The 16,074-nt window shown below is 49.8% G+C and overlaps 1 protein-coding gene across 1 annotated transcript in view; it reads right to left on the reverse strand.

Annotated features, from left to right (window-relative positions):
* Positions 1–15,652, reverse strand: part of rab11fip4b (RAB11 family interacting protein 4 (class II) b) — a 40,914-nt gene extending 25,262 nt beyond the window's left edge. Inside the window, exons 1-2 of the mRNA XM_078225885.1 lie at positions 15,137–15,652; positions 2,686–2,912 (exon numbers count right to left, since the gene is read on the reverse strand). Of these exons, the coding sequence (XP_078082011.1) occupies positions 2,686–2,831 (146 nt within the window). The 5' untranslated portion in view covers positions 2,832–2,912; positions 15,137–15,652. The remainder of the gene's footprint in view (positions 1–2,685; positions 2,913–15,136) is intronic.
* Between the last annotated feature and the right edge of the window lie 422 nt (positions 15,653–16,074).

A 16,074-nucleotide genomic window follows, 5' to 3' on the forward strand; every position in this document is an offset into this window, starting at 1 on the left:
CCGCCAATTTACTTGAGGCGGGGAGAAATGGGTGGTCAGTTTGTGGAATTCACTCCAACAGGAAGTAGTTGAGGCCAAAACGTTGTATGTTTTTAAAAAGCAGTTAGATAGGGCACTCAGAGCGAAGGGAATCGAGGGATATGGGGGGAAGGGGGAAATCAGGATATTGAATTCAATGATCAGCCATGGTGGTGATGAATGGTGGAGCAGGCTCGAAGGGCTGAATGGCCTCCCCCTGCTTCTAGTTTCTATGTTTCTATTACACAAAATGCACGAGCAAGGCACCGCTTGGTAGGTTGTTGCATAAAGTTAAATCTCACGGGATCCAGGGTGAGGTATCTAAATGGATACAAATTGGCTTCTTGACAGAATAAGTCGTCTCACAACACCAGGTTAAAGTCCAACAGGTTTATTTGGTAGCAAAAGCCACACAAGCTTTCACACAAGTCCAACGCCGGCATCTCCACTTCTTGACAGAAGCCAGAGGGTGGCTGTAGAGGGTTGTTTTTCAAACTGGAGGCCTGTGACCAGCGGTGTGCCTCAGGGATCAGTTCTGGGTCCACTGTTACTTGTCATTTATATTAATGATTTGGATGAGAATATAGGAGGCATGGTTAGTAAGTTTGCAGATGACACCAAGATTGGTGGTATAGTGGACAGTGAAGAAAGTTATCTCCAATTGCAACGGGATCTTGATCAATTGGGCCAGTGGACTGACGAATGGCAGATGGAGTTTAATTTAGACAAATGCGAGGTGATGCATTTTGGTAGATTGAACCAGGGCAGGACTTACTCAGTTAATGGTAGGGCGTTGGGAAGAGTTACAGAACAAAGAGATCTAGGGGTACATGTTCATAGCTCCTTGAAAGTGGAGTCACAGGTGGACAAAGTGGTGAAGAAGGCATTTGGCATGTTTGGTTTCATTGGTCAGAACATTGAATACAGGAGTTGGGACTTTTGTTGAAGTTGTACAAGACATTGGTAAGGCCACACTTGGAATACTGTGTGCAATTCTGGTCACCCTATTATAGAAAGGATATTATTAAACCAGAAAGAGTGCAGAAAAGATTTACCGGGACTTGATGGTTTGAGTTATGAGAGGCTGGATAGACTGGGACATTTTTCTCTGGAGCGTAGGAGGCTGAGGGATGATCTTATAGAGGTCTATAAAATAATGAGGGGCACAGATCAGCTGGATAGTCAATATATTTTCCCAAAGGTAGGGGAGTCTAAAACTAGAGGGAATAGGTTTAAGGTGAGAGGGGAGAGATACAAAAGTGTCCAGAGGGTTAATGTTTTCACACAGAGGGTGGTGAGTGTCCAGTACAAGCTGCCAGAGGTAGTAGTAGAGGCGGGTACAATGTTGTCTTTTAAAAAGCATTTAGACAGTTACATGGGTACGATGGGTATAGAGAGATATGGGCCAAATGCGGGCAATTGGGATTAGCTTAGGGGTTTAAAAAAAATGGACGGCATGGACAAGTTGGGCCGAAGGGCCTGTTTCCATACTGTAAACCTCTGTGACTCGATGACAAAACTAAATCTAAACTGGCCGGATCCCCAGTTGTTTCTTTGACGTTTTGCTCCAGAACGCCCACTTGGTCCACACTGCGGGAATCGCTCCCACACAGCGCTCGTGCTAATGAGGGTTACCCAGCCTGTGTGTGAATTGAAGTGAAGTGATCATCACTGGATTACCCAAGCTGCATACACCTGGGGTTTTGTGGTTAATGTTACCAATACAGTTTCATTGCCGATAAACCAGTGCCACTAATTTGCTGCCCCTTGCTGTTCCCTAGTTCCACTGGAACTCTGTGTTTCCGATCCTTCAGTCTCTGATCCTCTGTCACTAATGCACTGAACGTGTCCCTTTATTATCAACATTACCCAACCTCATTTCCCGATTCAACTATCCTTCGAAATGAGAAATATCCTGACACATTCATTCCCCGTCTCGGTAACCCTGTAACCACGTCTCTGGAACGGCAATTAAATCATCCCCATTTCACTCCATTTGTGCCTCCTTGGGGTTCAAGGGTCGGGGTGCGGGTCAGGGGTCAGGGTGTGGGTCGGGGGCTGGGGTGCGGGTCGGGGGCCGGGGTGCGGGTCGGGGGCCGGGGTGCGGGTCGGGGGCCGGGGTGCGGGTCGGGGTGCGGGTCGGGGGCCAGGGTGCGGGTCGGGGGCCGGGGTGCGGGTCGGGGTGCGGGTCGGGGGCCGGGGTGCGGGTCGGGGGCCGGGGTGCGGGTCGGGGGCCGGGGTGCGGGTCGGGGGCCGGGGTGCGGGTCGGGGGCCGGGGTGCGGGTCGGGGGCCGGGGTGCGGGTCGGGGGCCGGGGTGCGGGTCGGGGGCCGGGGTGCGGGTCGGGGGCCGGGGTGCGGGTCGGGGGCCGGGGTGCGGGTCGGGGGCCGGGGTGCGGGTCGGGGGCCGGGGTGCGGGTCGGGGGCCGGGGTGCGGGTCGGGGTGCGGGTCGGGGTGAGGGTCGGGGTGAGGGTCGGGGTGAGGGTCGGGGTGAGGGTCGGGGTGAGGGTCGGGGTGAGGGTCGGGGTGAGGGTCGGGGTGAGGGTCAGGGTGAGGGTCAGGGTGAGGGTCGGGGTGAGGGTCGGGGTGAGGGTCGGGGTGAGGGTCGGGGTGAGGGTCGGGGTGAGGGTCGGGGTGAGGGTCAGGGGTCAGAGTGAGGGTCACTTACTGTTCTGTCCCAGGCAGGAACAAGTTGACTATCTGACCTCCATCCTCATCCTCCCTGCCTGGTTCTGGTGCCTCCGGGTTCTGGGCATTCACGGTGGCACTGTCCATGTCAGCCTCATGCACAATCGCCTGCTGGGTGAGTGTCATCGCGTCGTCATCAGGGTAGTGTTCACCCTCACTCTCTGCCAACTCGCAATCCAGGAACCCACTGTCCGTCACCCGGGAATCCTGCAGCCAAACACAAACAGTTAGAGAAAGGATAGGGGTCACCCGGGGGAAGGTCAGCGCCACCCGGGGAAGGTCAGCGCCACCCGGGGAAGGTCAGCGCCACCCGGGGAAGGTCAGCGCCACCCGGGGAAGGATCAGTAAGTGTCAGGTGAGTAAAAGTTGCTGTAAATAGATGTTATTTAATGTTATTCCCCCAGTTCTTGTCTCAAGCTCCTGATTAGAGAAAAACCGTCACAGGCCAGAGATCAAAGCATTCATCATTTAACAACACAACTTAAAAAAGAAACATAAGAATTTTATAAATACACCAGTGGTTTGGAAATCTGGAGTGGGATAACGTTGTGAATTTCTATTTAGATTTGGGGGTGTTCTGAACTCAGTAACTAAATCAAATGGACTTGGTTCTGATGATATGATCCAGAATTAGTTGTGAGTTTGAGACACAGAGAGGCTGGGGGCAGTCACCACAAACTCACATCCTTCCAGATCGACAACTTCCTGTAACGAGCTCCACACTCAACATGAGGCCATTCAGCCCACTGACTCTCTTCTGGCATTTAACAAGAGCACAAAGATCTCGATCTCAACTCCATTTATTTACCTTATTTAAACGAGTAAAAATCTTCAGTTTTGGAAGCTCCAATTAACCCTTTACCCCCCAGTCCACTCTCAGCCTTATTCTTTTCATTCCTGGGACATTGGCGTCGCTGGCTGGCCAGCGTTTATTGCCCCTCGAGAAGGTGGTGGTGAGCTGCCTTCCTGAATCGCTGCAGTCCCTGAGGGGTAGGGAAACCCGCAGTGCTGTTAGGGAGGGAGGTCCAGGATTTTGACCCAGCGGCAGTGAAGGAACGGCGATATATTTCCAAGTCAGAATGGTGAGTGAGTCGGAGGGGAACTTACAGGTGGTGGTGTTCCCATGTATCTGCTGCCCTTGTCCTTCCCGGTGGAAGTGGTTGTGGGTTTGGAAGGTGCTGCGGAAGGTTCCTTGGTGAATTTGTGCGGTGAATCTTGGAGATAGTACACACTGCTGCTACTGAGCGTCGGTGGTGGAGGAGTGGATGTTTGTGGAGGGGGTAGTAATCGAGCGGGACTGCTTTGTTCTGGATGGTGTTGAGCTTCTTCAGTGTTGTTGGAGCCGCACCCGTTCCAGGCGAGTGGAGTCAGGTGGTGAGTTACTCTCTGCAGGATTCCCAGTCTCTGAGCAGCCCTGGTATCCACAGTGTTTATATGGCACAACCGCATCTGTCAGGGCAGAGTTGCAGATTTGATGACCCCGTGCGTGAAGAAGTTGCTCAGTTCTGGGTGACAAAGTTTAGAAAAGGTGAAGGCTTTGGATAGAGCACGGAAAAGATTCCAGAGAATGGTTCCAGGGATGAGAAACCTCAGATACGGAGACAGATTGGAGAGGTCGGGACTGATAAACTGAGACGAGATTTGATAGCCATGGACAGAGTGGAGAGAGAGAAACTGTTCCCATTGGTGGACAGATTGAGAATGAGAGCGCACAGATTGAGGTGATTAGTAAAAGAAGCAGCGGCAACATGAGGAGGGACAAGTTCCTGCAGCGAGTGGTTCAGGTCTGGATGCGCTGCCTGGGAGTGAGCGAGAGTCAGCTCCAACTCAGGCTTGAGAGAGGAAATTGGATCACCAACTGGCTTCCAGGAAGAACACAGTAAGAAGTCTCACAACACCAGGTTAAAGTCCAACAGGTTTATTTGGTAGCAAATACCATAAGCTTTCAGAGCACTGCTCCTTCGTCAGATGGAGTGGAAATGTGCTCTCAAACAGTGCAAACAGACAAAATCAAGTTGCAGAATACTGATTAGAATGCGAATCCTACAGCCAGCCAGGTCTTAAAGGTACAGACAATGTGGGTGGAGGGAACATTAAACACAGGTTAAAGAGATGTGTATTGTCTCCAGACAGAACAGCTAGTGAGATTCTACAAGCCCAGGAGGCAAGCTGTGGGGGTTACTGATAATGTGACATAAATCCAACATCCCGGTTTAGGCCATCCTCATGTGTGCGGAACTTGGCTATCAGTTTCTGCTCAGTGACTCTGCGCTGTCGTGTGTCGTGAAGGCCGCCTTGGAGAACGCTTACCAGAAGATCCAAGGCTGAATGCCCGGGACTGCTGAAGTGCTCCCCCACAGGAAGAGAACAGTCTTGCCTGGTGATTGTCGAGAGGTGTTCATTCATCCGTTGTCGTAGCGTCTGCATGGTTTCCCCAATGTACCATGCCTCGGGACATCCTTTCCTGCAGCGTATCAGGTAGACAATGTTGGCCGAGTTGCAAGGGTAGGTACCGTGTACCTGGTGGATGGTGTTCTCACGTGAGATGATGGCATCCGTGTCAATGATCCGGCACGTCTTGCAGAGGTTGCTGTGGCAGGGTTGTGTGGTGTCGTGGTCACTGTTCTCCTGAAGGCTGGGTAGTTTGCTGCGGACAATGGTCTGTTTGAGGTTGTGCGGTTGTTTGAAGGCAAGAAGTGGGGGTGTGGGGATGGCCTTGGCGAGATGGTCATCTTCATCAATGACATGTTGAAGGTTCCAGAGGAGATGCCGTAGCTTCTCCGCTCCGGGGAAGTACTGGACGACGAAGGGTACTCTGTCCACCGTGTCCCGTGTTTGTCTTCTGAGGAGGTCGGTGCGGTTTTTCGCTGTGGCGCGTCAGAACTGTTGATCGATGAGTCGAGCGCCATATCCTGTTCTTATGAGGGCATCTTTCAGCGTCTGGAGGTGTGTGTTGCAATCCTCCTCATTCGAACAGATCCTGTGTATTCGGAGGGCTTGTCCGTAGGGGATGGCTTCTTTAACGTGTTTAGGGTGGAAGCTGGGGAAGTGGAGCATCGTGAGGTTATCCGTGGGCTTGCGGTACAGTGAGGTGCTGAGGTGACCGTCTTGCAACTCAGCCAACGTTGTCCACCTGATACGCTGCAGGAAAGGATGTCCCGAGGCATGGTACATTGGGGAGACCATGCAGACGCTACGACAACAGATGAATGAACACCGCTCGACAATCACCAGGCAAGACTGTTCTCTTCCTGTGGGGGAGCACTTCAGCAGTCACGGGCATTCAGCCTTGGATCTTCAGGTAAGCGTTCTCCAAGGCGGCCTTCACGACACACGACAGCGCAGAGTCGCTGAGCAGAAACTGATAGCCAAGTTCCGCACACATGAGGACAGCCTAAACCGGGATGTTGGATTTATGTCACATTATCAGTAACCCCCACAGCTTGCCTCCTGGACTTGCAGAATCTCACTAGCTGTTCTGTCTGGAGACAATACACATCTCTTTAACCTGTGTTTAATGTTCCCTCCACCCACATTGTCTGTACCTTTAAGACCTGGCTGGCTGTAGGATTCACATTCTAATCAGTATTCTGCAACTTAATTTTGTCTGTTTGCCCTGTTTGAGAGCGGATTTCCACTCCATCTGACGAAGGAGCAGTGCTCCGAAAGCTTATGGTATTTGCTACCAAATAAACCTGTTGGACTTTAACCTGGTGTTGTGAGACTTCTTACTGTGTTTACCCCAGTCCAACACCGGCATCTCCACATCATTCCAGGAAGAAAGCAGGGGAATGGCTCCAGGAACACTGCTGATTGGTAATCTAGTGTACAGTCACAATGTTCCGTGGCTCCGGCTATAATGAGAGGATTGCACCCAGTTCTGGTCACCGCACGTCTGGAAGGGTGTGAGGGAGCCTGAGTGGGTGCGGGGTGGAATTGACCAGAACAGTTCCAGGGATGATGGATTTTAGCTCCAAGGTTAAGGTGGAGAAGCTGGGGTTGAGCTTTTGGGAGCAAACGAGATTGAAAAACGATTGGATAGAGGTGTACAAGATGGAGAGAGATTTAGATAAGGTCAACAGGAAAAGCTGTTCCCTTTAGCCAATGGTAGAAGGATTAGGGGACACAGGTTTAAGCTTTCAGCAAGAAATATGGAGGAACCGAGGAGAAAGATTTTTACTGACTGAGCGGCAAAGACCTGGAACTCACTCCCATCAGGCTGAGGGAAGCTAAAACAATTAATGATTTCAACAAGGAACTGGACGGGAATCTGAGGGTAATAAACCTGAAGGTGACACGGTGACACAGTGATTAGCACTGCTGCCTCACAGTGCCAGGGACCTGGGGCGGCACGATGGCACAGCGATGAGCACTGCTACCTCACAGCGCCAGGGACCCGGGTTCAATTCCGACCTCGGATCACCGTCTGTCAGGAGTTTGCATGTTCTCCCCGTGTCTGCGTGGGGTTTCCTTCGGGTGCTCCGGCTTCCTCCCTCAGTCCAAAGATGTGCAGGTTAGGTGGATTATTCTAGATTGAGCCTGAGTGTCCCAAACTGTACAGGTTAGGGGGATTAGTGGGGTAAATAATGGGGTGACGGGAAGAGAGACTAGAGATTTGGTGCAGACTCGATGGGCTGAATGGCCTCCATCTGCACTGTCGAGATTCTATGATTAAAGGGCTACAGGGCCTACCGTGGGGAACCTTATCAAACGCTTTACTGAAATCCATATACACCACATCAACCGCTTTACCCTCATCCACCTCTTTGGTCACCTTCTCAAAGAACTCAATAAGGTTTGTGAGGCACGACCTACCCTTCACAAAACCGTGCTGACTATCCCGAATCAAATTATTCCTTTCCAGATGATTATAAATCTTATCTCTTATAATCCTTTCCAAAACTTTGCCCACAACAGAAGTAAGGCTACAGGGATCGAGTGCGAGGTGGGACTGATGGCATTGATTTAGAGAGAGCTGGCATGGACTCGATGGGCCAAAAGGCCTTGTTCTGTGCTGTAATGATGCTATGATATCTGCTCTGCATCCCTCCCAGATTGATCTCTCCTTCCTGAGGTGTGGGGCCCAGAACAGAACACAAGTTACTACAGCTGGGGTCTGGCCAATGCTTTAAATAAGTCCCCTGGGCCGGATGGGATTTATTTTAGGATTCTCTGGGAGGCCAGGGAGGAGATTGCAGAGCCTTTGGCTTTGATCTTTATGTCGTCATTGTCTACAGGAATAGTGCCAGAAGACTGGAGGATAGCAAATGTTGTCCCCTTGTTCAAGAAGGGGAGTAGAGACAACCCTGGTAATTATAGACCAGTGAGCCTTACTTCTGTTGTGGGCAAAGTTTTGGAAAGGATTATAAGAGATAGAATTTATAATCATCTAGAAAGAAATAATTTGATTAGGGATAGTCAACACGGTTTTGTGAAGGGTAGGTCGTGCCTCACAAACCTTATTGAGTTCTTTGAGAAGGTGACCAAAGAGGTGGATGAGGGTAAAGCGGTTGATGTGTATATGGATTTCAGTAAAGCATTTGATAAGGTTCCCCATGGGAAGCTATTGCAGAAGATACGGACACATGGGATTGGGGATGATTTAGTGGTTTGGATCGGAAATTGGCTAGCTGTAAGAAGACAGAGGGTGGTGGTTAATGGGAAATGTTCATCCTGGAGTTCAGTTACTAGTGGTGTACCGCAAGGATCTGTTCTGGGGCCACTGCTGTTTGTCATTTTTATAAATGACCTGGATGAGGGCGTAGAAGGATGGGTTAGTAAATTTGCGGATGACACTAAAGTCGGTGGAGTTGTGGACAGTGTGGAAGGGTGTTGCAGGTTACAGAGGGACATAGATAAGCTGCAGAGCTGGGCTGAGAGGTGGCAAATGGAGTTTAATGCGGAAAAGTGAGAGGTGATTCACTTTGGAAGGAGTAACAGGAATACAGAGTACTGGGCTAATGGTAAGATACTTGGTAGTGTGGATGAACAGAGGGATCTGGGTGTCCATGTGCATAGATCCCTGAAAGTTGGCACCCAGGTTGATAGGGTTGTTAAGAAGGCGTACGGAGTGTTAGCTTTTATTGGTAGAGGGATTGAGTTTCGGAGCCAGGAGGTCATGCTGCAACTGTACAAAACTCTGGTGCGGCCGCATTTGGAGTATTGCGTACAGTTCTGGTCGCCGCATTATAGGAAGGATGTGGAAGCATTGGAAAGGGTACAGAGGAGATTTACCAGGATGTTGCCTGGTATGGTGGGAAGGTCTTATGAGGAAAGGCTGAGGGACTTGAGGCTGTTTTCATTAGAGAGAAGGTTAAGAGGTGACTTAATAGAGGCATACAAGATGATCAGAGGATTAGATAGGGTGGACAGTGAGAGCCTTTTTCCTTGGATGGTGATGGCTAGCACGAGGGGACATAGCTTTAAATTGAGGGGTGAGAGATATAGGACAGATGTTAGAGGTAGGTTCTTTACTCAGAGAGTAGTAAGGGCGTGGAATGCCCTGCCTGCAGCAGTAGTGGACTCGCCAACATTAAGGGCATTTAAATGGTTATTGGATAAACATATGGATGATATTGGAATAGTGTAGATTAGAGGGGCTTTAGATTGGTTTCACTGGTCGGCGCAACATCGAGGGCCGAAGGGCCTGTACTGCGCTGTAATGTTCTATGTTCCATGTTCTATAACCAAAGCATCGCGTCTACCCCTTCCATCCCCTTGCCACTGTGATAAAAAACGTTTCAGCAAGCTCTCTGACTGGTTTGCTTCATTCTAACAGTTTTTAATGGAAACATAGTGGATAGGAGCAGGAGGAGGCCATTCGGCCCTTCGCGCCTGCTCCGCCATTCATCACCATCATGGCTGATTGTCCAACTCAATAGCCTAATCCTGCTTTCTCCCCATAACCTTTTTTCCCATTCGCCCCAAGTGCTATATCCAGCCGCCTCTTGAATACTTTCAATGTTTTGGCATCAACTACTTCCTGTGGTAATGAATTCCACAGGCTCACCACTCTTTGGGTGAAGAAATGTCTCTTCGCTTCCGTCCTAAATGGTCTACCCTGAATCCTCAGACTGTGACCCCTGGTTCTGGACTCCCCCACCATCGGGGACATCTTCCCTGCATCTACCCTGTATAGACCTGTTAGAATTTTATAAGTCTCTATGAGATCCCTCCTCATTTGTCTGAACTCCAGTGAAAACAATCCTAACCTAGTCAATCACTCCTCATACATCAGTCCCGCCATCCCCGGAATCAGCCTGGTAAACCTTCGCTGCACTCCCTCGAGAGCAAGAACATCCTTCCTCAGAAAAGGAGACCAAAACTGCACACAATACTCTAGGTGTGGCCTCACCAAGGCCCTGTATAATTGCAACAACACATCCCTGCTCCTGTACTCGAAACTTCTCGCAATGAAGACCAACATACCATTTGCCTTCTTTACCCCCTGCTGCACCTGCATGCTTACCTTCAGCGACTGGTGCACAAGGACACCCAGGTCCCGCTGCACACTCCCCTCTCCCAATATCCAGCCATTCAGGTAGTAATCTGCCTTCTTGTTTTTGCTTTCAAAGTGAATAACCTCACATTTATCCAAATTATACTGCACCTGCCACTGATTTGCCCACTCACCCAACCTGTCCAGATCATTCTGAAGGATCTCTGCATCCTCGTCACAGTTCACCCTCCCACCCAACTTGGTATCATCAGCAAACTTTGAGATGTTACATTTTGTTCCCTCATCCAAATCATTAATATATATTGTGAATAGCTGGGGTCCCAGCACCGATCCCTGTGGCACCCCACTAGTTACTGCCTGCCAATTTGAAAAGCACCCATTAATTCCTACTCTTTGTTTCCTCTCTGCCAACCTGTTTTCCATCCATCTCAATACACTTCCTCCAATCCCATGCGCTTTAATCTTGCACAATAATCTCTTATGCGGGACTTTGTCAAACGTTTTCTGAAAGTCCAAATACACATCGACTGGCTCCCCCTTGTCAACTCTACTAGTTACATCTTCAAAGAATTCCAACAGATTTGTCAAGCATGATTTCCCCTTCATAAATCCATGCTGACTCTGTCTGATCCTGCCACTGCTTTCTAAATGCTCTGCTATAAAGTCCTTGTTAATGGATTTGAGAATTTTCCCCACTGCCGATGTTAAGCTTACTGGTCTATAATGCCCTGTTTTCTCTCTACCTCCCTTTTTGAATATTGGAGTGACATTCATGACCCTCCAATCTGCAGGGACTGTTCCAGAGCCTATAGAATCCTGGAAGATGACCACCAATGCATCCATTATTTCTAGAGCCACTTCCTTCAGTACTCTGGGATGTAGATGATCAGACCCTGGGGGTTTATCCGCCTTCAATCCCATCAGTTTTCCCAGCACCATTTCTCTATTAATATCGATCTCCCTCAGTTCTTCCCTCTCACTAAATCTTGCATTCTCCAACATTTCTAGCATCTGATTTGTGTCCTCTATTGTGAAGACAGAACTAAAGTATGTATTCAGTTGCTCGGCCATTTCTTTGTCCCTGGTTATACATTCCCCCGTTTCTGTCTGTAGGGGACCTACATTCATCTTCACCAACCTCTTTCTCTTCACCTATCTATAGAAACTCTTAGTGTCAGTCTTTATGTTCTCTGCAAGCTTACTTTCGTACTGTATTTTCTCCTTTATCAGTCCCTTGGTCCTTCTTTGCTGAATTCTAAACTGCTCCCAATCCTCAGACCTATTATTTTTCTTGGCCAATCTGCATGCTTCTTCCTTTTTACTCATTTATTTACCGGAACACCCAAATCTGTCGGAAGCTTCACAGCTTCTGACTCGCGCCAAGAGGCAGAAATTCCTTGTAGTCTTTCTCGGTTTGCAATGATTACAGTGAGAGGTTTGCAGGGTTATTGTGTTTATATCTTTGGCTGGAGCTTTGGACTCAGGGGGGCCATGTGAAAAATGCTAGAGTGTGTCTGACAGTCAGCCTGGCCGAGGGGGGGTTGGGGGGCGGGGTCAGTCTGGCTGTGGGAGTTGGGGGGAGGGTCAGTCTGGCCATGGGGGTCACAGGGGTATCGGAGGGGTTCACGCCAGCCATGGGGGTTAGTCTGTCCATGGGGGTTGGGGGGGGGGGGGGAGGGGAAATCAGTCTGGTCGTGGGGGGATCAGCCAGGCCGTGGAGGTTGGGGGGGCGGGGGGGGATCAGTCTGGCAGTGAGGGTCGGGGAGGATCAGTCTGGCCTTGGTGGGTCAGTCTGGCCATGGGGGTCGGGGGGGTCACGCCACCCGTGAGACTCGGGGGGGGGTCAGTTTGCGGGGGCAGGTTAATTGTTAACGAGCTGAAGGGATTCAGTTGCTTTGTTGAACTGTGGCTATCATTGGGACAGGGACAACCGGATCCAAGTCCATGATGAAAAGATCCAGAGTGGAAAATGCAGAAAAGTTTTGTCAAGATCAAATTGTGAACAATTCTGTTGGAATCAGTCCTTTTCTGATGAAATGCGGTGATGACCAAAGATAACTGATTCATATTTCTATTTCGATACAAGGCTAATGGGTTTCCGGTTGCCATGAGAAGGAGGGTGGAGGGTTCATTTTAAGATCAGGTTACAGACTTCCCTATAAACACAGAAATATCCCAGAGAAAAGGGAGATGCAGTTTTTGGGTCTTGTGTGATTTGCACTGGTCTGGGCACTGGGGAATAAAAATGTGTAGATGTTAGAAAATGCTGCCTCCACAGTTCACCATGTGCCATGTGAGTGGGAGTTCACACTCAGTGTGAGTTAAAACAAGGCTGGAGTATTTGCCTAGCAGGAGCAGCGTGTGTGTGTGTGGGCGGGGGGGGAGGGGGGGGCGTGGATTCCCCAGGAAAACTCTCACCATTACGGGATAATACTGGAAAAGGAAGAGACCGGGGCCATGTGTTTGATGCTGTGGGTCTGCGGGAGACGTGGTGTCGATTCCAGCAGGAAGAAACTCAAGGAAGGTTATTTGTTATAAATAAATAGTCACTGAGTCACCAAACTGAGCACAGAGTGTGACATCAGCAACAGGTCGACTGATCAGTAACGGGTAAATATTTCAGGAGGCGGTTTAATGTCAGTAATGTAATGGGAATTGACATCAAACTGGACCAAGGCCAGTCAGTGACAATCACTCAACTCCAGCAGGCCAATCACTCCCAATCCCACCACATCACGGAGAATCTCATCACAGCTTCCTGACTGAGTGTGAGGGAGCTGCATAAATATCAGCAAACTCAGAAACCCAGAGTACAGTGCAGCACTCCCTCAGCACTGACCCTCTGACAGTGCGGCACTCCCTCAGTACTGACCCTCTGACAGTGCGGCACTCCCTCAGTACTGACCCTCTGACAGTGCAGCACTCCCTCAGTACTGACCCTCTGACAGTGCGGCACTCCCTCAGTACTGACCCTCTGACAGTGCGGCACTCCCTCAGTACTGACCCTCTGACAGTGCGGCACTCCCTCAGTGCTGAGATCCTGTTCCGCAGTTTTCTGGTCATGGACTTTATGGTGGAGATTACTTTTTAATGTAATGGGTGTGTGGGGGATGATTCTCACTTCACCTTCTCCAGTGTTTCACAGTGATTGGAACCGTACTCTGAACTGTTGTCCAGCCGAGGTTTCGTAACAACTGCCCACTTAAAGAATCTGAGGTGAGTGATTCTCGTGACAGAATTTCCATTTGGAATTCTGCTCAGTGAACAGGATTGTAAAGTAAAGGCTGGTGCAGCAATGCCAGAGGCTTCCGCAATAACCCGCAGAGGATACAGCAGGATATAGATCAGGTGGAGACTTGGGCGGAGAGATTTCAGATGGAGTTTAATCCGGACAAATGTGAGGTAATGAATTTTGGAAGGTCTAATACAGATAGGAAATATACAGTAAATGGCAGAACCCTTAAGAGTATTGATAGGCAGAGGGATCTGGGTGTACAGGTACACAGGTCACTGAAAGTGGCAACGCAGGTGGAGAAGGTAGTCAAGAAGGCATACGGCATGCTTGCCTTCATCGGCCGGGGTATTGAGTTTAAAAATTGGCAAGTCATGTTGCAGCTTTATAGAACCTTAGCTAGGCCACACTTGGAATATAGTGTTCAATTCTGGTCGCCACACTACCAGAAGGATGTGGAGGCTTTGGAGAGAGTACAGAAAAGATTTACCAGGATGTTGCCTGGTATGGAGGGCATTAGATATGAGGAGAGGTTGGAGAAACTTGGTTTGTTCTCACTGGAACGACGGAGGTTGAGGGGAGACCTGATAGAAGTCTACAAGATTATGAGAGGCATGGACAGAGTGGATAGTCAGAAGCTTTTTCCCAGGGTGGAAGAGTCAATTACTAGGGGGCACAGGTTTAAGGTGCGAGGGGCAAGGTTTAAAAGAGATGTACGAGGCAGATTTTTTACACAGAGAGTAGTGGGTGCCTGGAACTCGTTGCCGGGGGAGGTAGTGGAAGCGGATACGGTAGTGACTTTTAAAGGGTGCCTTGACAAGTACATGAACAGGATGGGAATAGAAGGATATGGTCCCCGGAAGGGTAGGGGGTTTTAGTTCAGACGGGGGCAGCATGGTCAGTGCAGACTTGGAGGGCCGAAGGGCCTGTTCCTGTGCTGTAATTTTCTTTGTTCTTTGTTCTAACCTGCGCGCTGGTTGTGAGGGACAGAGAAAGACATTGTGGAAAGTACCTGGAAGTGAAGGTGACAGAGAGAGGCCCCAACTCTCCGACAGGATTGAAAACTTTTCCCTGGAAAACAGAAGGCTGAGAGGTGACGGGATTGAGGTCTTTCGGATGATGGAAGAGTTTGATTGGATGTAAAGAATGGGAAGAGGTCAGGAATACAGATAGTCAGCAAGTGATCATTCCAGAAATCTCCGTCCGTCTAACGGACCTCCTCCCTCTCTATCAACCAGACAGAACCAGTAACGGCCAATAGCAACATTGAATTCAATAACTAAAGGTTAAGAAGTGAGTTAACTCGAAATACTGAGGAAAAAAAACCGAGAGTTAACGAGGGAGAGGAGTGAACTAACCACCGAGTTTAACTAGAAACACTAACCACCGAGAACAGCAGCAGGTTAACTAGAAACACTAACCACCGATACAGGATCAGGTTAACTAGAGACACTAACCACCGAGAACAGCAGCAGGTTAACTAGAAACACTAACCACCGATACAGGATCAGGTTAACTAGAGACACTAACCACCGAGAACAGCAGCAGGTTAACTAGAGACACGAACCACCGAGAACAGCAGCAGGTTAACTAGAGACACTAACCACTGATACAGGATCAGGTTAACTAGAGACACTAACCACCGAGAACAGCAGCAGGTTAACTAGAGACACTAACCACTGATACAGGATCAGGTTAACTAGAGACACTAACCACTGATACAGGATCAGGTTAACTTGCCGATTCCAAGTTTAAACAGCAGCTGTTCCGGGAGTGGACGGGGATATTTGTTGGAAGTTTCTACTGTGGGTTTCTACTGGAATGAAAACCATTCTGCAGCTGCTTCTGGATCAGTGATCCACGACCCGCAGTGATCCACGAACCGCAGGAACAGATCCCTGTCTCTCCGCGGGTGATCCACGAACCGCAGGGACAGATCCCTGTCTCTCCGCGGGTGATCCACGGTCCACAGGGACAGATCCCTGTCTCTCCGCGGGTGATCCACGGTCCACAGGAACAGATCCCTGTCTCTCCGCGGGTGATCCACGGTCCACAGGAACAGATCCCTGTCTCTCCGCGGTCCTATATGTGCAGGAGCTGGGCAGAGTTTCTGGGTTGTGGCTGCGGCAGGGAGGCAGCCGGAGAGCTCGGTTCGAGTCTGGAGCCTGGACACTGAATCTATTGTTCACGGTGAGACCAGAATTCTGGCACTTCTCCACAACACAAACTCCTTCATTTTGCAGCATGTCGCCAGCCCCTCCCCCGTCTGTGTTCAGTATGCGAGACACCAGCTCCGGGCTCTCTCCCAGACACCATTCTACACTCTCATTGACAGGACCAGCAAGTCCCAGCATGATGGCAAGACTCACTAACTCAGCCAGCAGGTTAGAACCACTGACTCAATACAACCAGCACATTACACTGCACTCACTCTTTCCCGAATTCCAGGCTCACATTTCGGAATAATTTCCCCTCCCAGTATTTCACTTCACGCCTGAACAGAGACCAGGGCAGAGCTGGGAGTCTGTCGATCCTGACCACGATGTGGAGATGCCGGCGTTGGACTGGGGTAAACACAGTAAGAGTTTTAACAACACCAGGTTAAAGTCCAACACTGATTAGGAAGGAGCAGCGCTCCGAAAGCTAATGGCATTTGCTACCAAATAAACCTGTTGGAC

This window comes from Mustelus asterias, chromosome 12 (assembly GCF_964213995.1).
Source record: "Mustelus asterias chromosome 12, sMusAst1.hap1.1, whole genome shotgun sequence".
Lineage (NCBI taxonomy): Eukaryota > Metazoa > Chordata > Chondrichthyes > Carcharhiniformes > Triakidae > Mustelus > Mustelus asterias.